The sequence below is a fragment of the Rhinolophus sinicus genome, chromosome 8, assembly GCF_057876585.1.
Source record: "Rhinolophus sinicus isolate RSI-liver-muscle chromosome 8, RSI-T2T, whole genome shotgun sequence".
In the NCBI taxonomy this organism is placed as follows: Eukaryota; Metazoa; Chordata; class Mammalia; order Chiroptera; family Rhinolophidae; genus Rhinolophus; species Rhinolophus sinicus.
This window is the reverse complement of record NC_142508.1, coordinates 10,006,332-10,033,265: the sequence shown is the minus strand read 5'-3', so window position 1 is coordinate 10,033,265 and position 26,934 is coordinate 10,006,332. Positions and strand designations below refer to the sequence as shown.

The 26,934-nt window shown below is 38.3% G+C and overlaps 1 protein-coding gene across 2 annotated transcripts in view; it reads left to right on the top strand.

Moving 5' to 3' along the window:
* Positions 1-23,087, top strand: part of UBN2 (ubinuclein 2) — an 81,483-nt gene extending 58,396 nt beyond the window's left edge. Inside the window, exon 15 of one of the 2 annotated variants that reach the window (XM_019750359.3) lies at positions 20,475-23,087. In XM_019750359.3, coding sequence (XP_019605918.1) covers positions 20,475-20,513 — 39 coding nt within the window. In that variant the 3' untranslated portion in view covers positions 20,514-23,087. Of the gene's footprint in view, positions 1-1,962; positions 12,147-20,474 lie in introns of those variants that run through there. The other variant, XM_019750346.3, reaches the window with a different exon arrangement.
* The last annotated feature ends 3,847 nt before the right edge of the window (positions 23,088-26,934 follow it).

Below are 26,934 nucleotides of genomic sequence, written 5' to 3'. Positions count from 1 at the left end.
GTGGACCTGCCAGGAATTGAACAGGATTCTCGTGGTTCAACACAACCCCAGTAGTCCAGCTTTTATACGAATTCTCTTATGTTATCTGGGGAGAAAGGAAGTATGACTGTCAGTAGTTTCCAAGTAACTGGAATGAAAAAGTTTACAATTTTTCCTTTTAAAAACATTTTATGGAAGTGTAATGGCTCTGTGCGATGTCAGAGGGATAGAGGATGGGAGGAGGGGGTTCACACAGTGTGAGGGATATAAATGATAAACGTCTAAGTATTACTTTGTCTTGTGTACCTGAAACTAATAAAAAAAATATTTTAAAGTATAAGACAGAGTTTGAGAATCAGGGTTCGATTTTTGAATTTCAGGACTGCCACTTTGAGCAAGTTTCTTGTTTGACCATCACTTCTCTTACTTGTAACCCAGCACAAGATGTGCTTAATAGGCTTCCCGTGAGAATGTAATGAATTTAATGAAATGAGAATTTAATGAAAATGTATTTAAAGCTTCTAGCATGGTACCTTAGTGTTCAATTAATGTTAATTCTCTAACTTTATCTGAAAACGGGGGTCAGTAAACTTTTCCTATAAAGGCCCAAATAGTAAATATTTTAGACTTCACAGGCCATATAATCTTATTACAACTACTCAACTCTGTCACTGTAGTATGAAAACAGCCATAGACAATATGTATTAATAACATGAGTGTTGCTGAATTCCAATAAAACTTTATTTATAATAAGAGGTGGCAGGCCAGATTTAGCCCTTAGGCCAAACCCTGGTCTAAAGACTCACAGTGCAATTATTATGAGTATTTTATGTTACTAATTAACCAAAGTTTCTTTGAGCAAAATCCAACCTTGCCATTTTATGAATTTAATTACATGTCAAGTTAAATCATTTCTCTTTACAAATGCAAGTATATAATATCTCATTATAAATGGAAAAGCCAGTCCTTAGATGTTGGTACCGAAGTTATTTTAATAGTATTCTGCTTATACAGCTTTTGAAATAATCGTCCCGTTTCATTGATAATATCTTTTCTTCGGTAAAGACAGGTTTTTTTTGTTGTTGTTTTGTTTGTTCTGCCAGAATAATTTAGGTATCCCATGAGTGGACCTAGCAGTGTGACTTCTGTGATCTTCTCCCGCCTTAAGATTGTTATTATAATACAATATTTTGTCCTTTTCACCTATGTATTTCTCCCATGCCTCCCCTGACTTTTTCTGTTAGGCCGGGATGGATGGTGGGGGGACTTCATGTTTCTTATTAAGGCAATGACATATTAGAGACTTCGTTTATATTTTTTTGGCTTTCAAAGCCACCGGTCCCTACTCTTGCCCATTTTAAATAGAGTTAGCACATTTTCCCAGTAAAAGTCATATGTAAAACTAGAAACCATTGGTCCCAATGACAGACTTGCCTATCACAACTTTTGCCAGTTTAGGACTAAAACAAAGACTCAGCTGGATTTTTCACTACCAGTGTGCCCCATTCATTTACATAAATAATTGAGAATTAATTATCAGATGCTGTGTTAGGGCATTCAATTTAATTTCACTTGCAAAGAAAATAAAACTGACCTTGTCTTCTAAAGGAATCAAAAGATGTGGTAGGTCCCTTGAAGGTGAGGATTATGTCTTTTGGGTTCCTTTATAATCCTCACAGCATTTGGCACAGTTGGCTACGAGGTAGATAATAAATACTTGTTGAGGTAGTGTTTGTAGGACACTGAAAACCAATTGAACCACAGTCATTTGAAGAGGATCATTCTTGTTGAGTTTTTATCTCCTATGATTTCTCAATCTCTATAATGCTATATAGCATGTAAGATGTACGATATTGAAGGTTATCTTTTTAGCAATGTCATCCACATGAAAACTTAAAGTTAATTATTCTTTTTGCTTTGTTTGTTTTTATCTGTTTTTCATAACATGCCTACCCGTACCAATTTAAACATCTCTTTTCTTAGATGGAGGCCAAAGTAAAGGGGACACTAAATTACCACGGAAATCTCAGTGACTTCCCAACAAGCAAAGGAGATGGGACACTCAGCTGGCTGATGGAACCTACCTGATGGGAAAGTACTCATGTAGTCATAGGGCTGCTGTTCTGTCGATGTTTACATTCTCTCGTCCCAAGCACTGTGGTGAGGAGGAAAAAGAAAAGAAAACATTACTTGAGTAAAGCTAGGTGCAGGAGGAAGAAACACTTTCTTGCAAAGTTAGTGACCTTTGGTCTCTTCTAAAGAAAGACAAAGTTACCATGTTAACTGACTTGAAAGAGACTCAGTTGTCAAACCCACAGAAGTACAAAAATTTCATTTTTCCCCGTGGAGGAAGAAAGAAATCGAGGATTTGGGTAAACTCCATCCATCCTGGGGGTTGGATCTGAACACTTGTAGACACCATTGCAGACTAACACTCAACATATCGGAATTAGGCCAGTTTGTCAGGAGTAACGATCATGTCTATTTAAGTGGACTATGCAGCAAATTTGCCACAAAAGGAATTAATGACACTATGTCTGATATAGACAATAGCTGAGTAAATAGTACCCTCAAAATTCCTGAACAGACTTGAATCTTCTCCAGTGTGTAGCAACTCCCCCATGAAAATCAGTGGACTAAAGATGCTTCAGGAAAGTTATTTTAGCACAGTGATATATATTCTTATTAAATCATGGAGATTTTTAAAAGTCAAGAAATTGAGCCTGTTGCTCTTAACAGACGAAACTTAGATATCCCCTTTTTGTAAAAGGGTCAATTTCATCTTCCATTCAGAAGCAGGTACTTAACTCTCTTCTTCAGGTGATTTGTGCATCTGGTATTGACTGGTTAATTCTTATTTCCATTCTTGATGTTAAAATGTGACTCTGTTCACATTTTTCTCTTGAGAAATGGGGATCTTTAACGTAGGGCTGAGACTTTGGTGTCTTAGCCCTTGCAGGCCTACCACTAGGAATTGTAAATTTCCCCCAACTTCACCTCACTTCACAACTTCTTCTGTTCTTTTAGCTAGTGGTACTTCAGGTGACTGTTAAATATTGATAGAAACAGGTATAAGTGTGTACTACTACATACGTTTCTTCATTTGTCATTCAAATAGCATATATATATTTTTGGAATTTTTAAGATAGTATTTTAAAGGGAGGAATAACGTTAGAATCATTATGTGTACAAGGGATTATTTTTTATAACAATCACAGTGTATTTTTACTCCCTATATCCAGTGTACTGAAATAGGTTTGGAGTATTTACTAATATTTACTCAGAATATCAATATGTGAGTAAACCTGCACATAATAAGACTCCTTGGTGATTATGGTTTCCTTATGCAAATAGCATATTCAGCAAAGGATGTTAAAGGAGAAATTTATGGTTCTGTTTGGATACATTTTATTTCATTTTTTATGCCTCATCATCAGTCTAGTATCTCTCTCTCTCAGTTGTTTGTTCAAACTATACCCAAGAATGGTGTAAGCTTGGTCTATTTATAATGACAGATTACCCTAAAAATTAGCATCAGATTGGTAGTAGCAAGATTTCTTGCATGTTTTCACTACAAATCACCCTATACCCTTAAGTTGATTCAAATAAAAGTATTAACCAGGCCCTTTTTTCCTTTTATAAGCAAAAGTCCCAAATAGCCTATAGGACTGTGAATAAATTACAACAGATGTATTCAGATCTGTAAACCTATATTTTGACTTCAAAGTCACATTGGCTTGCTTCATAGAAAAAAAGTTAATAAATAACTGAAAACTTTAGTTCCAAGAACTTGTTACAGTAAGGGGAAAGGATTATTTCAAGGGGATCATTGATACAATTACTTGCCTCTGGGAATTTAATTTACCAGTAAAACAAACAAGAATGTTGTATCAACCCTGGTAGATGTTTTGGAAGGATATTGGGATGTTGCAGAGAGGTTTGACTTGAATTGGGTATGTTTGATTCACATTTGTTTGGTTTTTTCATTAGGGAAGATTACCCAATTCTTGAGTAACCAGTGTAGCATACTTCTTGTTTTTATCTAATTTGTGGGGGGAAGTCTTTGCTAATACTATGTAGGAGTTTTCCCTCGTGAAGCTAGCCTTTGTTTTACTTCCCATCCCAGGAGAGAAGTCCGTACACATTAAGCTCTTCCTGCTGATAATTGTGTATGTATTCATTTGTGTGTGTGTGTGTGTATACACATATATTTATTCATATATAAATTCATTACTAGTTTAAGGAATAATCATTTTAATTTCTTAAATCCATCAATTCTGAATCATGCTATGTGAAGATCGCTGATGAGTCTGTCATCATTGGAGAAGAACAGGATTATCCATTCTTCCCCCGGTATCACTTTATAACTAACTGTTAAAAATATCTGAAGGCTCTTGGCTCTCAGAAGTCAATATAGATGGAGATTATGTTCCATTCTCTTCAGTCTTGATCCCTTGGGGACTGCTACCAGATCCCCACCTCACTCCCCACCACCACATTTTCACTAACTTACATCCATTTCGATCAAGACTACCCTTTTATTTTGTACAAATGAAACAAACACCTTTGTTTCTCTTAATAGATAAGTATGGTCAAAGAATTCCTACGTGTAAATATAAAACTTTCTTTTCTAGACCATAACATTGAAAGTGGTGTTCATACTATATGGTCATCTATCTTTACAGTTTTTCTTACTAAAAAACAAACATATAAATTGGTTATTTTTTAGCACAGAGACTTGTGACTCATACGGTATTTTTGCACTTAAAAATCAAACTACGTTATTTTTTCAAATGATGAGTCATTGGAAAGGATATAGAGCCGTGTGTATTTCTGAAGAGCATTTGCAGCATCCCAGAGCAAACGTAAGCCTCACACTTACATCCCCCTGGGCAGGATTCTCCATTCAGGAAAATGAAGCTGTTTTCAATTGTCTCGTATTTTAAATTGCCTTCCCTGATGTATAAGCTGTTACTGTACATACAAGCTAATCCTCAGTATTCACAAGCAATAATGGTCAGCAGGGTTGTCTTTCAAGATAGCAGTGCTGAGCCCCAGTTGGAGACTGTTTGGGAGCAAAGTGTCAAGCTCATTCAGAGCCTCCAAGATCAATGCAAGCAATAATTCCATTATACGTTGACTATAACTCTCCTATGCTTCTGAGATCAGAGGGTACCAAAAATCAAGGTTTTAAAACAGCCTGAGGAAAAACGTTTTGGGAGAAGTAAGGTTAATCCGAAGTCACAAAGTCCTGATAGTCGGAGGCAATCAGAGGATTGTGTTGATACATTCTTTCATGCCTACCACCCCTTTGATGGATGTTGTTAGCCCAAATCACATTTTTAAAAATATCATAGAAGTTGAATAGGGTTATTTGTATCACCAAGGTAGGAGGAAGAACGGGGCACGTACATGTTTGAATACTGTGGGTTTGACACCTGCCTGAAAACAACTTATTGGAAAAGATTTTTAACCCAGGATTTTTTTTTCCCAAAGCAGATCTAAATTGTTTACTACCCAGGGTTGGAAAGGGCAGACACCTCTAGTCTTTCTCCTCTGGTTGCCCTCTTCCACACCCCTTTCCACCTCTACTTGGTTCAAGACCTTTTCTGAAATGGAAATTCTACTGTTTTTCAAACTGCCATTGAATATGAGAACTCTGTCCTTTGGGATCATCTCTTAGAACTCCAGTTATCTATCAGATTTGCTGCTACATTTGTAAAATGAACTTTGCCTGTATTGGTCGACTTTAACCTAATTTACAGTTCTTTATTTTTAGAAGGTCTTGTCATATAATTGGATGCACGTATAGAATTAGGATACTTTATTTTAGGAGTGTACCATAAAAGCACACTGGTCCCTGTATTCTTTGTATCATCATTTAGGTTTTGAATTTGTGTTTGCTTGTTTTGTTCGTTGGTATTTGTTTTGTTTTAAATTAGAAATAGAAGAGTGAGAAAAATCTGTAATCAAGCCAAACTGAAGAACTTTCCCTGTGCTTCAGACTGTAGTTTCTGCTGACCTTATGTTCTCAGAAGGGGCACTTTTACTTTCTATTGTGCATGTATGATTGTTTTTTGCTTTGGGGGGGCTTTTGTTTTTGTAATAATGAAGCGGAAGAAAAATGCAGTAGTAGGTAAATGACTGATTACAAACATGTTATGCAATTTTATTTGATAAAATTTATGGGGAAAAGTTTAACTCTGTAAATCATTTCTTAGCTCTGGTAAAATGCTTATATTGCTCCTCTAAAACAAGCTCAATTCAGGCCTTTGTCTTTGTTAAGTGCCTTTTTTTTCTTTCTTTTTCCCCCTCTTTTGAAACTGTTCTCTGATATCCTAAAGTACAGGCTAATAAGTCAGGGGATTCAGGAGGAAGAATCTCAAACTTGCCAACGTCACGTCATGCTGTACTAGTCTTCCCTTTCTTGATATGTATGTGGATATGTGTGTAAGATGCAGACATACATATATATGTATATATATATGTATACATATGTAATATATATATAAAACTAGTAGCTGCTGTACCATTGCATCCTTTTTGAACACTCCCCTCAGTGTTTGCAAGACTTCTGCCCTGTTTATTCCACTACTTTTAGTCAATTCTAATGGGTGGGAAATTGTCTTTTCACAAGATGCTATCTTCCCCCTTTAAATATCTGTTCGTAGAAGTTAACAAAAAATATACATACACATATATATATATGTATATATATACATATATATATATGTATTAAATAAGTCAGTTATTACAAGTAAAGTAAATTTAGTGGACTCATTGACTATTTCTAGATGCAGCCCACTGCTCTGTGCTCTTCACATGGCATGAGTAATATTGGAGAAAGCATTGGAATAACGAGTCTTGTGGGTCAAGTCAATAAGGTGCGCTAGGGCAGGCAGGAAGATACGGAAGAGCTAGAGGTAATTACATCATGGTATTGTATCGGAATACGTTTGCAAGGAAGTTCGCAACTTTGTCAACATTACAAATGCATCATATTTTCTTCTGGGAAATGATTTTTGAAGAATTCATATAGCTGCATAGCTGCCAGAAGGTTAATAGAAGTCGAAAGACTTCAGATACTGAGGAAAACACTCATGTAACCTATAGCATTCTTGAGAGATCTTCAGTTTTGTTTTCATTTGCCAGGTAATTACATTTGGCTAATCTGCTTTTATGGTTATTTAGATTCCTCCTTGAGCAAAATAACATAATTTTTGGTTTTTTGTGGAAAACAGTTGTGACATGTTAAAGGAGTCTTAAGTTGAATCAATCCTCAAAACCCAGTTCAAATATCTAATAAGTGCCCCCCTTTTAAATACATTTTAATTGGAAAGAGACTGGTGGCTAAAAAGAAAGCAGAGGCTCCCGGTAGTGTTACCTGATAGCATAACTGCTGTCAGGCAGCCGCTGTTCAGTCGTGTTACACTTGGATTACTATGTTTAGGGGGATATCATTGAACCTTCGTGCCTCAGATTACCCATTAGAATATTGGGTATAATAATATTCACCTACCTCCCAGGGATATCAGAGACTTTACTATTTCAAAAATAATTTGAGTTTTTCTAAAATGTTCTATATAATTAAAAAAAAGTATTATCATCGTCCTGCAAAGGCTAAAAAAATGGGTATAAAAGCACCATATGATTTTTAAGTTTAAAAAAAATCACTGGAAGTCTAATTTAGATGCATATTTGTTATTTAAACATTATGTTTGTGGTGGAGTAAAATGGTTACTTTCAGGTTAATAAGTGGGGAGGGGGGAATAACACTAAGTTTCTTCAGTATGCATAGATTTTATTTTAGCCTTTTATGGTGTAATTACGTGTGTCATTTTTCCCAAGGTTGCGGAGTTGAAGCTAGGTAAAGTTTGGATGACTGATTGTTGGGGTTGATACAGGATCTTGAAAGTTTTATCTGCCTCGCTTTTCCATCTTCTCAATCTGCTTTTCTTACAGTAGTTGTTTGGTGATGGATAATTAAGCTTTTAACTTTCTAAAAATGAATGGGAGTCTCCTCATTCTTGTAAATCAGACATTGTGTACTTTTTCTGTAACTATAGGTTTGTCCAGCTTTGAGCTGAGGGGTAAGCACGACACACAGTCAGCTGGGTACACTTTTAGTCAGTCTACCTTTGTAATTTATGCTTCTTCTACCCATGAAAGAGTTGGAGCCATCAAATGCTCAGGTTGTAGGAAAATGGGAGACGGGAGGCAGAACTCACTTTCTAGCTGGGTCAGGGGCGAGGAGGGTGGGGTAGAAGGAAACATGTTTTGCCCAACTCCTAGGAGGAAATGAAGATCATTTTATCCCACCTTCTATCCCAGCGTATTAGGTACTAATTCATAGAATTTTCCTTTTATCATTTAAAACAACAGGAAAAAATAGATGCTGCGTTTTTAGTTAGGGCTAAATGCTGAGCAACAATTGTTAGGGGTTGTGTGTAGATCTGAATTGTAGCACATATTCAGGATCAGAAAAGAAAATGTAAGGGGATGAGGAACGAACTATCCAGCTCAATGGAGTCAGGAGAAAGCACCAGGCCCAAGCAGACTAAGCACTGGGTCAATTCCCAAAATTGGTCAAGGCCCCTTTAATCTCTAGTGATAAGACGTTTTTTTCCTTAAAAATCACTTTTTGATTTTTTTATTGCTTTCCAGATAAGGCCTTAGTTAGTAGCCTCTAAGTATCAACTATGCAGATAAATATACCCTTTATTTTCCACATTTTTCCTTTTTCCCTTCTTTAAATAACAGCTGTTAAGACTTCTACCCAAAGATACAAGATATAAGGGTTTTGTTGAATGTGTGTTTGTTTCTCTAGGGAAAATTAACAGAAGCATAAAATAGAGATATTTTATGTGTTCTTCTATCCTAAACTGTGAACTTTATATTGAAAAACTAAGTACAGATCCTTTCACTGGTGCAAAACAGTAGTAACAATCATGGAATCTCTTTGGGTTGTTAAGATAAATCATCCCAGTGTTCAATTCTGAGAAAGTTTTAGATGTGTGGCACAGTGTTCAGGTTTGTAGAGCTGAACAGATGGTCAGATTTTAATTAAAAATAGCTTTGAATATTAATGTTGAATTCTTTCTTCATTTCCGTCTTTATTCTTCGTTTCCTCCAGTCAGAGCTCTTAAATTAACCCTTTCATCAACCAGTTGCTACACTGGAATATCAGTTGCATGTTGTTAAGAGTGGGGGGGGGAGAAATAAACTGTCAGTCACCTCCTTTTCTCAGTCCCTTTGGCCATCTATCCTGTGCCCCCTGTAGGCTAATTCAAAAGTAAAGCCTACAGGCGTGTTCCAGGAGACCGGTCCATCCAAGCACAGACTCAAGACAGGGACTCAGAGTATTTTAAGCAGACTGCCTTTGAATGACTTGATATTACTTTTTTCTCAGATACTCCCACAGTATCATTTCCTTGAAAGTAGCTGTTTGTGATCTTTATTTAATTTCCTCAGACTATAGTACTTCTACTTCTCAGTCTTTCTTACATATTTTCAGTTCATAGTGGGTTAGTAGTTAAATTTCTGATTCTTTTCCAAACTGTTATCCAAACAGGTCAAGAATACTTTAGAAATCTCTATAATTAAGGGGGTCTGTATGTCCAGGATTTAGAATTATCCCTAGTGACCAGAATTTTTTTCCCTTCTCCTTTGTAGTAAACAATAGGTTTCTCTATAATGTGGTAGTAGCCACATTTCATGGCTTCCTCTGGATACTTTTCAAAATTCTTCAAAAGAGTATGCAGGCCTTTGTTAGGGACTCTTAGTTCTCATACTCCTCTGCCTTGCTTATTTTCATACTTCCCTGCAGTAAACCTACTTTGCAAAGGTTTGCGTCAATAGGCCATATGAATCCTTAGTACCAATTTTATGTTTCTCAGAAACTCTACATTATTTGCTCCCATTTTCCTAATAATATAATTCTATTTTACCTTAAATCTAGTTTAAAAATACTTTGTAATGGAGCACTAATAGAGACCTAATTAAATTCAAACAGGAGGACCATTACCCGAGGTAACTTGGAAATACTTCTGTTTTGGAACTCAACAGCTCCATCTAGCCTCTAAGCACATTTAGGAGTTAGAACCAAGGCCAGCAGTTGGCATCTTTTCCTGTGTGACAACCTGCCCTTAATTTGTCAGATCTTAGCTATCTTGTATTTTCTATTCTTGCAGCCATAAACTTTCATTTTTTGTTTATCTCTGCTGCTTGCGGGGGTAGTGTGCTCTGTGCCAGCACACTGGGTTTTCTTTCCCGTACCTGCAAAATGACCAAGGATTACCCCAATTTTGGCTAGAGGCATTAAAAGAGAAAGAAGTTATTCTCAGTTAACAAAGGTATTACTGTTTTTAGATAGTTAATTGGAAAGTTGGCCAACTTTGGCCCACTTTTTAAATCCTGGCTATGCCTACATAATTAATTACATATACCTTCTGAGACTTTCAGATAAACAAAGGTCCCTTCACCAGTACAGGTAGGGTCCCAACCTACAAATGATTTCCTCTGATCCACGGCCAGCCTCCAGAGAAAGGATCCCAGCTTTGTAATGTCCTTTGTTGGCTGTCATTGAAAAATTATAGAAAGTATCAAAAATACAAATTATTCTTAGAACTAGTATGTAAATCTGAAGCTTGCCATTGTGTTTTTCTTGCTATACATTGTCAAGCTTAAAAGAAGAGGAAAAGAAATCTCTGGCTGGTGAAAATTTTGTGCCCCAAATAATGTGGTAATCAAAGTCTACCAAGGTAACTAAGTGATGAGTGTTTTCTCTCCTTTATTACAAGCAAGAAAGTTTATTTGCAGTTGTAAAAATTACTGTGGGACTTCAGACCTATTTGCTATAACTGATTGGGAATAAGGATTCTGATTTTTAGTCCGGCTAAGCACATATTTCCAACCTATACAGTATAAATTTGATAAGGGAAAGACTTGTTTGGTAACAGAAGGAAAAACAGGGCTTATTTATACAGTGAATGTTCACTCTACAGAGGAACTTCCCTCCAGTTACACATCTTCCTCTTACTTTAGCCACCTCCGTGCTCAATAGAGATGCCAGCATGTTTCACAACCGATCTTGAAGGAAGGAGCTGGAATAATTGCTGCTCCTCTGGGTGAAAGCACTGGTTACTGTATTGCATTTGCTCATAGGGAGGTGCATTTTTGCTAACTTGAAGGGATATGCTGTATTTTAAATAAGTGTGTGACTTAATATTTGGGGTTGTTTTTTTCTTCCTTTGAAACTGGACCTGAACACAGCTTTGAGTTGATATTTGTAATAATCTCAGGACCTGAAAGATTGTAGCATTTAGTGTGTCTTAAAAATTATGTACTGTACCAGCCATGGATTTTTGTAAATATACCTGTCTCCCTTTTTTGTATTATTTTAGTAAAAAAAAATAATAATAATAAATTTAAATAAAAGGGGGGTGATGACTTGTGGATGTGTGTGGGTACGTGTGTGTGTTTGTATAAGGCTCTTTTGGGACGAACTGGTGCTTGTTTAATTTCCGGCTCTAATCAGAGCAGGAATATGGACAAACTGCTGCTACTGAACCCTGCACTGAGCCTAGGTATTTCCATTTTGTCTTTCCCAGTGGTTGATCAAATATGAACTACCAGGAAATGACTAAGAAGTTAAATTCTTCTACCCACTGCCATCTTGCCTTTGCATTCTGAGTTCTACACACCCTTTGAAATGTAATGGTAATGCTCTCCAAACTATGGGTGGTTTGCTGGTCTCTAGTTTTTAGAGAGCTCTTGTCACTATTTTCTAAGAAGGAGAGGTAAATTTTTTAACCAAAAAGATCAATGAAAATCACACATTTCATAAAACGCTGATGAATTCTGGATCTGTGAGAGGGCTTAAACATTCCTAAATGTGGATCTGTGAATTTAGTAAAAACCCCATGGATATACTCCTTCAGTGCAGGGCATTTCTTTTCTTTTCGTTCTTTTCTCTCCTTTTCTTTTGCAACAGCCTTGCTCATATTCCAGGTGTAGCTAGCAAACCCCTGTTTTGAAGCAGGAGCCTTATTTGATTTAATGTAGATGTTTCCTGTCTAGCCTTTGTGACAGGGCCTTTTACATGATTGTTTTTTCTTTTTGTATGTGTTACGTGTCGTTGTATTAAATAAAGAGGAATGTACATATTATTCTCGTGTCTGTTGTATTATTGGGCTAAGTTGGATTTTACTGTCTCGTTCTTTCAGTAGCAGTTGAACATCTGTTGTCTGTACCGCCCTGTGCTAGGCACGATGGGATGCAGAAGTAAAGGGCACGGCCCCCACCCTCAATATATTGAGAGTTTGCAATCACATGACAAGTTAAAAGGTAACAATTCAAAATTTGCCACAAAGGTGTGCTCCATTGCCACCTGACATTTTGTCAGAGCAGGGGAGAAACTGGACCAGAGAGATCTGGGAAGACTTTGTCAGGTGGATGGCAGCTGAACGGGGCCTCCAAGGAGGAGTGGGATTTGGCCAGGAAGAAGGGAAAGGGAATGTCCCGAGTGACCCTGCCGAAGCAGGAAGTAGAGCAGGCTGGTGTGAGGTGTGCGTGGGATGAGTAGCAGCAGCCAGACTGTGGGAGTCCTGGAATGCGGGCTCACTGCGTTCTCCCTGTGGGTTAGGGTGTGTATGTTTTCCAGGATGCCACCAGGATCAGTGCTTGAAACGTAGATATGGCAATTATCTGCAAAATGGATCATCTTTTAAAGCTTTACTTGAAGAGCGCTTCTAGGAAAAGTATAAGTGTATGCAGACAAGGACATATGTGCGAAAAGACAGGTGCTATGAGTGCTTTTTATTTTTCCTTTCACATAAGTATTTTCAGTGCGTTGTCATTAATTTTTAAAAGGCATGGTCCTCATGCATGAGGGAGGAGGGTAGGCTACAAGGCTTTTACTAAAAAACTAACAACATTTAAGGACAGTTTTGTGAAAGTGTGTTCTTGGGAGTAGTAGCCCCTCAAGAAACCTGTGGTGAAATAATGTGACTATACTTAACTATGTTGTCGCCATCTTGTAGATGTTAATTAACATCTTAAAGGTGCCATTGTTAAGATTTTTTTTTAAACCCATTAACTTCCCCCTTATTTGACCATGGAATGTTTTTTTTATGTAACTCCAATTAGCATTAAATTATATAAGGCATGTAAAACACTTAGCACAATGACACATAAGCTCTAGGCAAATGTTAGCTTTTATTATCCTTCATGCCAGTTCTTTATTTTTTTAACGTTTTTAAGAAAAACCATGGTCCAAGGAGTTATGGATTTCCGAAAAACCAAGGGATAAATATTACTCTCTTGGTTTAGAGAGCCAAGAAGCAAGCCGCTAGAGAAATGCAGCCAATTCTATAAGAGTTGACATGAAGGTCAGGTATCCAAATGGTGAGGTGGTTCAAGAGAATATAGAAAAAGTATGAAGCGGAAAGTATGTTTTACACTTGTCTGCATAGGCAAGAAATAGTCTCAGACCTGAGCTTTGACACACGGAAGTGTCTGTGGCTGGTTATGAAAAGGGTGCATGGACCAGCCCCTACAGATGGAGATCAAAGGCAAAGTTAGATTGGTGGTGGAGCTACTTTGCTTTTGCAAATTTATTCTCGGGAAAACGAACTTTGTACAAAGGTTTCTGTACAAGGATATTTGTCTCAGTGTTGCTCATAAAAGTTTGAAATAGGCTAATGCCATGTTAGAGGGAATTGGTTAAGTAAATAAAAGTAATAATAAATTTTTAAATAAGATAAGACCAAGATGTGCATGTATTACATGAAAGAGCAGTGATAAATGTAAACGCACGTAGGCACAGAAAAATACATAGGACATACATTCTGAAATATAAAGAGTGCCGGTAGGCGTGCTTTTTCCTTATCCTGTTACTTAAATGTATTTTCCGTTGAACGTGGATAACATGAGTAAGTTTTTTTGGTTGTTGGTTTTGTTTGAAAGAAACAAGTCAGTGGACTTGGTTGAAGGAAGGGAGAAAGAAATGGTAAGGAAGCTCTTGTCTCATCACTGGGAGAAGGGAAAAGAAAATGTATTCCACTCAGACCCTACTAGATCCCTAAATTGGATCTGGCTTGGAGGAAAACAAGGAAGCACGTGATTTAAAATAAAGGGTTTTTGGGGAAAAGATTATTCTTGTACTTGGTTAAAAAAAAAAAGTACCAAGTTACCAAGTACATGGGGGAGACTGAGTGGAAAGCATCTCTTTCCTACCCATGGTCCTCATTTTCTTTCCCCAGAGCAACCACTGCTACCAATTTCTCCAGTTATAAGTATAAATATGTATCTGATTTTTAAACAAATCAAGCATACTTATCTGCTGTACTGTACCTAGCATTTTCCCCAATTATCTTGGAGATTATTCCACATCAATACATAGAGGTCTGTCTGTTTCTTTCTGACAGCTCATCATATTCCATAGTTGTGGTATCACGACGATTTATTGTATCCTTTATTGATGGGCATTTAGATTACTATCACAGGTCAAACTGTAATATCCTTTCTATATTTATAGTCTGTGTATGCATATCAAACGGACAATCAGAAGTTCATTTTGGCACGGATAATAATGACCTAACACTAGATATGAGAGTCTGTCTAGAATCTGACATTGCTACATATCACTGTAAGCTTTGAAAAATGCATGAGAAAATAAATCTTTTATCAAAAAGAGTTTGAAAATTGGACATAAAAGCAGAAGAGCTGATTTCAGGTGCACCAATGGTTGAGTTATGTTGCAAATGAGATCGTGAGCTTTTCAAAGGACAGAGACAACCCCTTCCGATACAGGTAGACCTTGGTATGTCATGTGTCCGTATCTCAAAAAACGATCGCGTTTCCTCAGTATGTGCCTTGGCATAGCTTGTTTTTTCTGTCTCTGTATATTTACCTCTTCCCTCTGTCCCTGTGTGTGTCCCTTCATTATTTTCTCCACTGTCTTTTTTCTAGTAGGGTGGCATAGCAGAGAGAAGCAGAGGAGAATGAGCTGACATTAGACAGACTTGGGTTCCCAAGACCTCACTAGGAAACTGTGGCACTTTCGACAAGAAGCTTAGCTCCTGTCAGTCTGTGTCCTAATTTCTGCAGTGATAATACCCAGTGGCGGGGTCTGTTGTTGAATTAGACACAAGGTATGGAAAGCACCTAGCAAAGTGCCTAGCACATAAGAGCTGATAAATAGTGGCTACTATTACTCTGTCTCATTTCTGCCTTTTTTCTTCTTAAATTCATGCTTCCTCTTGCTCTCCTAATTTCCCAAAATATGTAAGTGAAGCCACAGTGTTTAAAAAAAAAAATCGTTCAATATTTAAAAGGACAGGCATGGAAAAATATCAGTTAAATTTTTTTCATCGCAGGTATCAAACCCCTGACTTAATAAGTGAAAGGAAACTGCTCTAAAAATGCAAAGCGATGCATTAATTATGCTCCTCAATTCCTAGTACATGGTCATCATCACTCAATACAAGCACTCATTTCCTCATTTTATTATAAACTAGCTTTCTCCTTCCTTAGTCCCCACTCCCCTCTGTCCCATAAGCACCCAATCGTTTTTTCGATATGTGCCCCTTGTTATGCGTGCACCCCTCTAAAGTAGTGTTATTTTGTGTGTATGCAATTTAAATGTATACACATGGTCCTGTGCTCTAAATCTTGCAGTTTCCTACCTTTTTTGCACTTTTCTTGGATTTATCCGAGTTGCTATTTGTACATCCTGTGTGTTGCTTCTTATCGCTGCGTAGTCTTCCCGTGTTCATCCGCCACATCTTAATACATACATATATCCGTCCCCCTGGAGGTAGAAACCTGGGTTCTAGCCTCCAATGCCTTAGAACCACAAGGCGGGCTGTAGTCCTCTGTGAATTACCTGCTCATCTCTGCTCGTTAATTCAGTTCCTTTTTCATGTTTTTGTCAGAGATCATAATCGCTTCAGTTTTAGATGTGTCAGATATTTTAGTCTGTTTACCTGTCTTTTAACTGTCTATGGCATCTTTTATTGAACAGAAAAACTTTTTTAGTGGTCAAATCTATCTACTTTTTGCCTACATTTGTGTTTTGAAGAGTTTGTTATAAAATATTTCCCTACCCCTAGGTCACAAAGATATCGTTCTACAGTTTCTTTTATTAGTTTTATCGTTTTACCTTTCATTTTTTCATTTATGATCCAGCTGTTGTCCACCTTTGTATGCTGTGTGATGTCGGGGCCCAGCTTTATTTTTCTTCATTTAGTGAGGCAATTTTCCGAGCACCATCTAGTAAATCAATACTTCTCCCATTAATTTTGGGTACCATTTTTATCACGTCAAGTTTTCATATATGCAAGTGTCTATTTCTGAGCTTTATTGTTCCATTGTTTTTGTATTTATTTTTGTGCCAGTATCATACTGTTTTTCATTACTGTAGACTTACAGTATGCCTTAATACAGTAGTCCCCCCTTATCTACGGGTTTGCTTTCTGTGTTTTTAGTTACTCACAGTCAACCGCAGTCCAAAAATATTAAATGGAAAATTCCAGAAATAAACAATTCACAAATTTTTAAATCGCGTACCATTCTGGGTAGCGTTATGAAATCTCACGCTGTCCTGCTCTGTCCCACCCAGGGATGTGAACCATCCCTTTGTTCAGTGTCTCCATGGCATATAAACTCCCTGCCCATTCGTCACTTAGTGGCTATCTCAGTTATCAGATCGACTGTGCCGTATGGCAGTGCTTCTGCTCAAGTCACCCTTATTTTATCTGATAATGGTCCCAAAGAGCAAGAGTAGTGACGCTGGCAGTTCGGATCTGCCGAAGAGAAGCGGGAAGGTGCTTTAAGTGAAAAGGCATGTATGTAGAGGGAAAAAACCAGGACGTACAGGGTTTGGTACTATCCACGATTTCAGGCATCCACTGGGGATCTTGGAACAGATCCCCTGCAGATAAGGGAGAACTACTGTATCTCGTAAGGTGAATCTCCCTCTTTGCTCCTCTAGGTTGACTCTGCTCATTTTGCATTTTTATCCCCTTTATACATTTTAGAAGAAAATCTTCAAATCTATTAAAAAGTCCAGCTAAAATATTTAGTGGGATTAAATTTATGGAGTAGTTTAGGAAGAATAGAATTTTACTCTGTTAAATTACTTCACTCGTATATTCAGATCCTCTTATGGCTTCTAATACAGCTTTTCTAAATGGTATGTAATTTTCTGTTATATTTTCTCATGTTTTTTGCTGGCATCAAGGAATGCTATTGATTTTTGAAAGCTGAGTTTGTATCCAACTATTTTGCTAAATTCTCTTATTCTAATAACTCATCTGATTATTATATTAGTGTTTCTACGGAGATGTTCATATAAGCTACAAATAATGACAGTTTAATCTCTCCCAATGCTTTTACGTTTTATGTCTTGTCTCATCTTGGAGCATTAGACTGGTCCTTTAATACTGTTTGACAGTAGTGGTGAAAGTGGCATCTTTATTTTAATGGGAAAATATCTAAATTTTCTCCATTCAGTATGGTGTTTATTCTAGATTTTTGGTATATAATTTTTATGAAGTTAGGAGAATTTTCCATTCCTAATTTTCTGGGAATGCTGATCATAAGTATGAGTTGAATTATATCAGGTACTTGACTATAACACCCATATATGATTAACACTTGTGGAAAATTTCTTAGAAATGTATTCATAATACATTTTTTAATTCTTATAATCTGTGCTGTATCTGTATTTTCCTATTTTTATTCTATTTTTTTACATGCATCTTCTCCTTTTTTCTTATTCAGTCTTGCCAGAGGTTTGTTCTTATTAATTTTTCAAGGAACCATGAATTCTATTAGGTGCAAATGTGTTCATTACGGTAGTATATTTTTTATTTATTTTTTTAACCAATATATAATGTCCCTCATTTTTCTTTATGATGTTTTTGCCCTAATATTAAATTTGATATCCCAGCTATCTATATCCTGAATATTATTCCATTGTATGAACACATCACATTTTTATTTACCCATTTATCAGCTGATAGACACTTGAGCTGGTTCCACTTTTTGTTTGTTTGTTTCCACTTTTTGAATATTATGAATAATGCTGCTATGAACATCTGTGTACAACTTTTTTTGTGGACGTATGTTTTCAATTCTCTCGGGTGTATACCTAGGAGTGGAATTGCTGGATCTACATGGTAACTTTATGTTTAATATTTTGAGGAACCACCAAACTCTTTCCCACAGTAGCTGAACCATTTTATTCCCACCAGCAATGAATAATTATTTAAATTTCTCCACATCCTGACCAGCACTTGTTATTTTACTTTTTTTTTTTAATTATAGCTGTCCTGATAGGTATAAAGTGATATTTTGTTCCTTTTGATTTGCATTTCCTGAATGACTAATGGTGTTGAGTTATCTTTTCATGTGCTTGTTAAATACTTAGTATATTAAGTATAATTTACTTATATTAGTATATTAAATATGAGTACTTCAGTAGAGTTTTCAAAGGGCCTCTGTGCTGTACTTTCTAAGGTCTTGTACGTCTGAATGTATCATCTTTGATTCTTCACATTTAAATAATAGTTTATCTGGACATAATATTCTAAGTTATTTTCCTTCATCACTTATACAAAATATAACTTCATTGCTTTTTGTCTCCAGTGTTTCTGTTAGGAAGACTAATGTCAATCTAAGTCTTATTCTTTTGTGAATTATCTGCCCCTTCTCTCTAGAAGCTTTTAGAATTTTGTGTTTGTCTATAATGTTCTTAAATTTCACTGTAATGTCTCAAAGTTTGTTTTTTCTGTGTTTTATTTGGTGCTCCATGAGACCTTTGGAGTCCAAATATTGTCTTTAATATTTGAAATTCCTTACTGACGATTTCTTTAAATATTCTCTTCCCTAAACCCATTTTCTTTTCTCTGGGACTCATACAGATACTGACATTAGTAGAAGTAATAGTAGTAATTTCGTGTATGTTCATATTTTCCATCTCTTTCCAGGAACTTCTGGAAAAATTCCTTGAGCTGATCTAGATCTTTATTTCTTAGCTATGTAGCCATTCTTGTTTTTATCCAATTTATTGGTTTTGTTCAACTATTACATATTTCATACCAGTGTTTTCATTTGGTTCTGTATAACTGCTTGTTCCTTATTATCGTCTTAACTCTGTGAGGATCTTTATTGTGCTTATTGTAAGTTCTTGATCTGTCTTCTCCCATTCTGCTTTGTCTAGTACAGTTTGTTCCATTTATTGTCTCTTTTGTTGTGATTGTACTCCTCAAATATTTGATTATTTTTTACCTGTGAGCTTGTTTTTTCCTGGGTTTATCAGCTTTCTTAGCAGGTGATAGGTGTACGAAGAGGAGAGGCCAAGGTCAGGGCCCTAGAGCATGTGCTTTAAGAAGTGGGTGGGGAGAATCAGGGGGCATTTCCCACAGCAATCCTCAGGCACCAGAGGCAGACCTTGAACCAAACTCTGGGTCCAGTCCTGCTGTTTGTTTTCTACTGATTTGCTCCCAGTGGCTTATTTATTTCTCTGTGTGTTTGGTGACATTTTATTATATATCCCTGCACTTTGGAACTTGAGCTCTGAGCTTTCTTTGAGGCCTGAATTTAAAGTGTGTTCCTCTAAAGAGTAGTTGAGTTTACTTCTTCCACGCTCTTAGTAACCTTACCACCTCAGGACCACTTCAAATTCAATGTTCAGCTTAAGGATTCGGGGGTTACAGAGATAGGATGAATTTCAGCCACAAATGCATGTGACTAAGAACTCCTGTAGAAGGTTCCCCACCCTGCCACCCCACCCTGAGCTGAGTTTGAGTCAGAAACGTCTCTTTTTGGTGAGGCCAGGGATTTCTTTTTTCCCCCTTCCCAGCAATGAGGTCAATCATTGGGGGTTCCATCATTTTGCAAGAGCTTATGATCTGACCTCTCGCCACGCTAGTCTGAGGCTTTCTTTCCTTATGACTTCCCAAGGCAAATTAAAATCCAGACTCAAGGCCACTGAGGAGCAGCAGATATCCTCAAAGCAAATGCTGCTTTCTATGCTTTCTTACCCGTTCCTCCTCCCTACTGACCTCTGGTTATCCTGGTTTCCTTTACTTTACAGCTCAGTCATGCTTTGAAAAAGTTTTTCTGTGTGTTTGTTAAAATTTCACCTAATAGTTTAAGGGGTTTTATATATTGAGAGAGATTTCCCTGTACATCTAATCTTCCATAATGTCAAAAACAAAAGTCCTATATATGTTTTGCATAAAAATAGTTACGTCTATATATAAACATATAAGCATTAATGTAATTAATATAAAACTATAATTGATAATATATAAGTATTTAATAGTTCTGTATTAGCTGTATATTCACACTATCCAGTTCATAAGTCAGACTGTCCCATGTCACCTACAGTGCATCAGGTGTCCTAATGAAAGAACAGGAGTTCCATAAAGGAAGAGGGGTTGACAATGGTAACTTCATTTACTAAAATGGGACTCTTTCTGTATCAGTTTCACCAGAAACCCCAAAGGCTGAGAACAAAGCAATAGGTGCCAAGTCCATCCACATTCTAAAGGGAGGAGGAGCTAGATCACCTCTGTACCACATGCTAAGAGATTATGAAGCTGGGAAGCCTAGCTCAATGCTGGGAAGGATTAGCTCCGCAGACACGTCCAGGCTACGTGAGACAATGTAAGAGCGTTGCTTTGGAAGCAGTGGTCAGTGCTGGACATCTCCCTTCTCCCCAGCAGGAGAGGTTGGGGGTGCTTCCTCTTCCTGCCAAAGGAGGGGCACTTCAAGAGGACCATTCGGGAGCTTGACACAGCCTGTGGAGTTGAGGGACACAGGGACTGGTGTCTGACTCACTCCTAAAAGTCTCAAGTCAAAGTGTAGGTGGCCAGCTCCTTGAGAAGACAGAAGAGGAGAAAAGGCTGCATTTGGAATGGCTTGCACTCTCCAAGTTCCGGAGTTCCTGTGGGGCTGATGTGGTTCTCAAGAGAGGGAGCCAGATGTGGTCATTTTAAGAAGGAATGCAACCAAAGGGAACACCTAGAAGGAGGAAATGAAATCAGTGGAGGGGGCGCTGCTGGAAACTAAGGGGCTGGGGCAGGAATCCTACGTAACTAGAGAAGGCCTGGCCTACAAGGGAACTACAGGTGAGAGATCCCCAGTGACAGAGAAACTCGGGAGAACCCACGAGAAAGCACCTATGAGAAAAGAAGCACTGGAATCAGCTACTCCCAGAGGACACTAACACCCGTTTACAGTTCTAACAGTCAAGTATGACCTTAGCTCTTCTTCCTTCCATGGCTACAACAGGAGAGTGGGCCCAAAACAGCAACTGGCAGATGGGGAAGAGGTGGTGTGTGAGAAATAGAAATGACACTGACCACGAAACCCACGCTCCCTCAGATTTTCAGGCTGGAGGAAGGGAGAAGTTTTAACATTTGAAGTTTTGATATGACACTGGCTGAGACTCGTCAATACTTAGAAAAACAGAGACTATTTTTAAAATGATGATGATAACTCTTTAACTTGTTTGTTACCTAAAGGAGACTGGAAAAAGCTATAAATTCCCCCAGGCATAAGAATAAATATTACAGCATGTTTGTAGGGGCACGCATGAGAAAACAGTTGCTTTCTGTTTATACCTCACAGAGTCTAGATTGTTCCGCAAAAAGGTTGCCATTTGAAAGGGCAGAAGAGCAGATCGGGCAGATGGAGAGGTTGGCATGTCCTCCAACCCTCACTGCCCATTTTTCCTCCCCTGGCAGCCTCAGTTGACAATGGGGAGAAGTTTTATTGGATAAAGTTTGGCATTTTAATGTTATCTAGACTGGAAATTTTTAAAACCAAAGAAAAAAGGCTAATTGTCCTGTTATTTCCTGGAGAAGCTGTGTGAACCACCCACGATTTCATGCTGGAAAGAAAGGAGGAGAACCAGGAGATTCACAAGCAGCCACGGTGAGCGGAATAAATTGCTCTCTGCTTGCACTAGCAAGTCCAGCTTGCTTGTGAATCGTCACATTTACTTCTGAGTATCATAATGTACTGCAGTTTATATGCGACAGGATGTTATCAGTAAGATAAATTTGATTAAATGTAAGACCTTTAAATAACAGAAACTACGATGTAATGGGAAGTAGCCATGGAAATCCTATAAGCCACAGAGATTGAGTGATTATCTTGCTGAAACGTATTTATAAGAGTTGTCAAACTTAGAAATTAATTACCTATTTTCCTTTCATGAAACAAGCAAGTGTTTGTTGCTGTCCTCTTCTGAGGCTATCAGGAGTATGTTGCTGTGTGGTCTAAAGTCTGTTCATTTCCACATCCTTCTATGCTATTCTCTGTGTTACAGGGCCTAGACTTAAGGAAACGACATTTCCCAATCTCCTTTCCTTCAAGACTCTGGATGTGATTTCCTTCTGCTAGTGTGTTCATGTGAGATTTCACTGGTGGAAGGAAAAATTGGCATTTCTTGTTCTCTGGCAGCACCTAGCAAAATGGTAGGCCATGGTAGACATACAGTTCTACCGTACCCTCCCAGTGACCTCCTATCGGGCCCCTATTTCAGTACTTCGGGGCAGCTCTGATCAGCAGTTGGGGGTTCCCTGCATTTTTCTGACCTAGGTAAACAGCAGCAACCTCCTAATACTCTGAACTGCTGAGTGTTAATGGCAAGTTCCCTGACTCCTGCAGTTCTAATGCTATTAGCATCTCAATGGCCTGCACTCAATCCTTTCTGCTTGAAAGGCCTGCAGTGGTTTCTCTTTCTGACTGAGCCCTGATGGATACAGCTGATATTTTCAAAGAAATAAACATACTTAATGGGTCCCTTTAAAAAAAGTTAAAAAGTAATTTCTTAAAGCTGTAAGTGAGGCATTAACTGCCTTTTTAAAAGAAACTCATGCTATGAAGAGAGAAATTTGAAAATGGATGTTTAGAAATGTTTATCACTATGTGATTTTGTTGCCCAAAATAATGTGTTAAAAACCAGGATTTTCAAAATAATGAAACAAACTGAATTACATTGTTTTCAATAAACGGTAATAATCTTTCTTTACTGAGAGAAATTAGGACTTTTTTTACTGTTAATAAATAAAAATATTTTCAAAATATTATTTCATTTGTAAAATATCCTTTTTATTTCTATTTTATGCATGTTTTAAATGTATATACTACATTGATTCAGTAGTACATGAATGTGATTTAAAAATAAGTACAAAGACTTATGGCAGAGGCACAAGATTTTTATAGCTGTGGATACACACAATCAAAAAAGTTTAGAAATAAGTGCTTTAGGACACATCGATAGTATCACAGTTGATGGAAGTGACTCTCTCAGATACACTCATTTTGATTAGTTCTGGCTCTTTCCCACCAAAATTTTCTTCAAATTCCCACGTGCATGGCCAGGTAGCCAGTCGTTACTGTAGTTGCAGAGTCAAGATTGGACTCTCAGGGGTCTATTCCCACAGTTTCACTGGGCATAGAAACCTTGTCCCCAAACAACTCCTTTACCCTCAGAGCTTGAAGGACAGAATAGCTGTGGCTTCACAATGGCTGGGGAACGGAGGCAGGGTTGCTCCACTTAAAAGTATGGGCATTGTCCCACCCCAACACTTGCGCGCGCACACACAAGCTGAAAATGCCCTCACGTCATCTGGGTTTCTGCTCAAATGTCACCTTATCAGTAAGAAGCTCCCTGAACACATTATAAAGCAGCAGGTCCCAATGCCCGGTCCCCAGCTGTATTCTTCTCCATAGCACTCATCACCCATTCACAAATGTTATGTTTTACTTGTTTACTTGATTATTGTCTGTCAACCTTTCTAGAATGGAAGCTTCATGAGTATACCAAGTGTTGCCCATTCTACTTGCTTTTGTTTCCCTAGCATCTTGAAGAGTGCCTGACTCATAGCAAATAAAATTCATTGAATGATAAAATACTTGCTTTCCCAGCTTCCCTTGACCATTATATGGGAACATGACCCAGGCTATGCTAATTAGAAGTACTGGCCCAGAACATGACTCTGCTGACTTAATCCTCTGACACAAGTAGAAGGAGAGAAGCCAGGTATAGGCAGCTTCGGAGCTGGTGTCCAGCCCGTCCAGTGTCACTGTGTCAGCATTGCAAGCTGTCGTGACTGTACCTGGTAGTGTCTTCACTGGACCAGATCTGGGGCAGGATTTGGGGTGAGGTTCTTGGCTTGTAGCTTCCAAGCCCAATCTCTAGCCTTACAGGAAATTCGCCCAGCATCTTTCTAATAAAAATGTCTTTTCTGCTATAAAACTTTAAACACAAATTTTTTAAATAGACTTTGGAGTTAGATTGCCTGGGGTCAAACAGCAGCTTCATTCACCACTAACCAGTTAGTAATGTTGACTAAACCACGAAACTGCTCTGAGCTTGTTCCCACATTTGGAGGTGGGTAAAATCAGAGTACTACCTATAGGATTTTGGTGACGGTCAAATAAGACATTGCCTGTAAAATACCCTGAGACCTAGCTGCACACTTGCAACCCTAGGTTATATAAAGCCAACAAAAGTTTTTTGACAAACTGTTGTTTTAAACTGAGTACTATCATTTAAAAGTTACGGCATTTCATAAAAATGATAGATTTACTTCTCTTGAAAAATCAGAAGCTCTGGCAACACTGGGACCACACTCCTACTTTGTAACAAGGAGACTGAGCTGAAGAGTCTAGTTTCTTTGGAGGAGGTAGGAACCCACCTGGCCTGATTAACTCTTGTGTTATCTGCCTGGCTTCTGCTGTAGGGTTTTGAGTTTGTGGCCCTGCACTAGGAATATAAAGATTTTCTAAAGCAAAATTTTAAAGTTTGGCTAAATTGTCTCTAAGAATTTTTTCAGACCGATTGGGCTTTCGATTGCTGTACAGTAATTCCAAAACAGTGGAATTATGCCTAAACAATAGCCATTTAATGGTGCTTTCAATTGACTGGGTTTACCTGGGCAATTCTCTGCTCCATATGATGTTGGCTAAGATTGTAATCATCTGGGGTGCTACTGGATTGGGACATTGAAAATGGCTTACTCACGTGGCTGGTAATCGGTTCTGTCAGCTGAGGGCTCAGCCGGGTCTGTCTCAGTACTCCTTCATGTGCCTTGGGGTTTTCACAGCATGGTAGCTAGATAAGAAACAGGAAGTGAAAGTTGTCAGTTTTAAGGCCTGGCATTCCATAGAAGTCTCAGGATCTCACTTCTGCCGCATTCTGTTGGTCAAAGCTAGTCACAAGGCCAGCTGAGATTCAAAAGGAGAGGGGTGGATGGGATGGGAAGTATGCTTCATCTCTTGATGTAAGGAGCAACATATATATGTTACAGAGAAGATTGTTCTGGAAGGGGCCATCTATGGAGACTAGTGGCTACACAGAACTAACATTTTATGATTATCTAATTACTCTGCCTTAGTGTAAGAATGGCTTAGGGTGGAAGAAAAGTCTCTGGGTAGTTCAGTAAAAAGGAATTCAGAATTTCTTCATATCGCCTCTTACCACAACATATCAACAGTTAAGTTACTGAAGACATACTTCCTATAAATTACCCCGCTTTCTCAGAGCTGGTTTAAATTTGCTACATCTTAGAAAGCTGGTTAAACAAATTTGTATTAAGAGGAGAATAACTGCTAGCATTCTCCCTAACCTCTCCTACATATTTACCTTTTAAAATCAGATGCTTGTAAAAATGATGAAATGAATATTTTATGAAGGTAACAAACAGATTCATTCATTAAGTCATACTAGTTTCCTCTTCTGTTGATTCTGGACATATCAGGATTCCAGCCAAAACATAAAAGGTTATTCCAAAGTTGGCCACAGGCAGACGCTGACAGAGGCCTAAGAGGAGAGACCTGTTAGAGGGGGAATTCCTGAGTCTAAGCAGTTGCACTTTGGTTCATGCAGATGATTGAGCTGAGACATAGGTAATCTAGCTTTCAAAACGTAAAATCACATAATCAATCGAGAGGTGAATCGTTTTAACCTTGCGATATTGAACACAAGGGGCTAGAGAAGTGTCTGACCGAGACTTCCCAAGGAAATTTGAAGCCCAAAAGGTAAATGGGAATATGACTACAAATGGTTAAGTGCAGGCAGAGGGAATAAATAAGGTGGGGGAAGGAAGACAGTAAGAGAAGCTCAGAGGAAACAGAATAGTGAGAGATGAAGGTCGAGATGTAAGAAAGGGTCAATTCAGGCAGGGTTCAGCAGTCTGAACTTTATTTTAGGGGCAACGGGGAGCCACCGATTTTAAACAAGAGTTAAGGTCGCTGAGCTTCAGAGAAGTGACTTGTCCTAGTTCAATTACGAACAGAACCAGAAACTAAATGAACTCCTAAATATTTCTAATTAACTAGTACCTAATGCATTAAGTACGAATTCCCCGCTGCCCCACGTTTGTCACTGAGTTGCCAATTTTAAGGCAACGTAAACGGATCTAACTCGCCACTGGCTCTGCGGAAATGGCTTCAGCGCTTCAACCGGAAACAGAAAAGGACCACTGCGGACGCCACCTAACGGCGGGCTACAGGCAAACGCAGTCCGGAAAGCCGCAACACCGGAAGGGGCCGACTGTTTCCGGTAAAAACCCGACGGAGCAGAGGCTCAAAGGGCGAGTCTCGGAGATTCCGCCTGTGTACCCGGCGCTCTCGGCTCCGCGACGTCGTATGGCCTCTTCTGCGCAGGCGCGGAGAATACCACGCAGGCAAACACGTGTGCAAAACCGTGCGCGCGCCCGCTCCCCGTCGGGCGCATCGATGCTATGTCGAGGGTAAAGCTTTTGGAGCTGTAATGAAGCTTTTGGTCTCTGAACTACAAATCCCAGCATGCCTCGCCGCTCACATTGGTACTAGGTGTAGTTTCCCAGGATAGGTTAAGAAATTTAAGTGACAGTGACGTACCAGAGTGAAAAAAATTGAATACGTTGTTCGAGGGCGTCGTTCACAGAA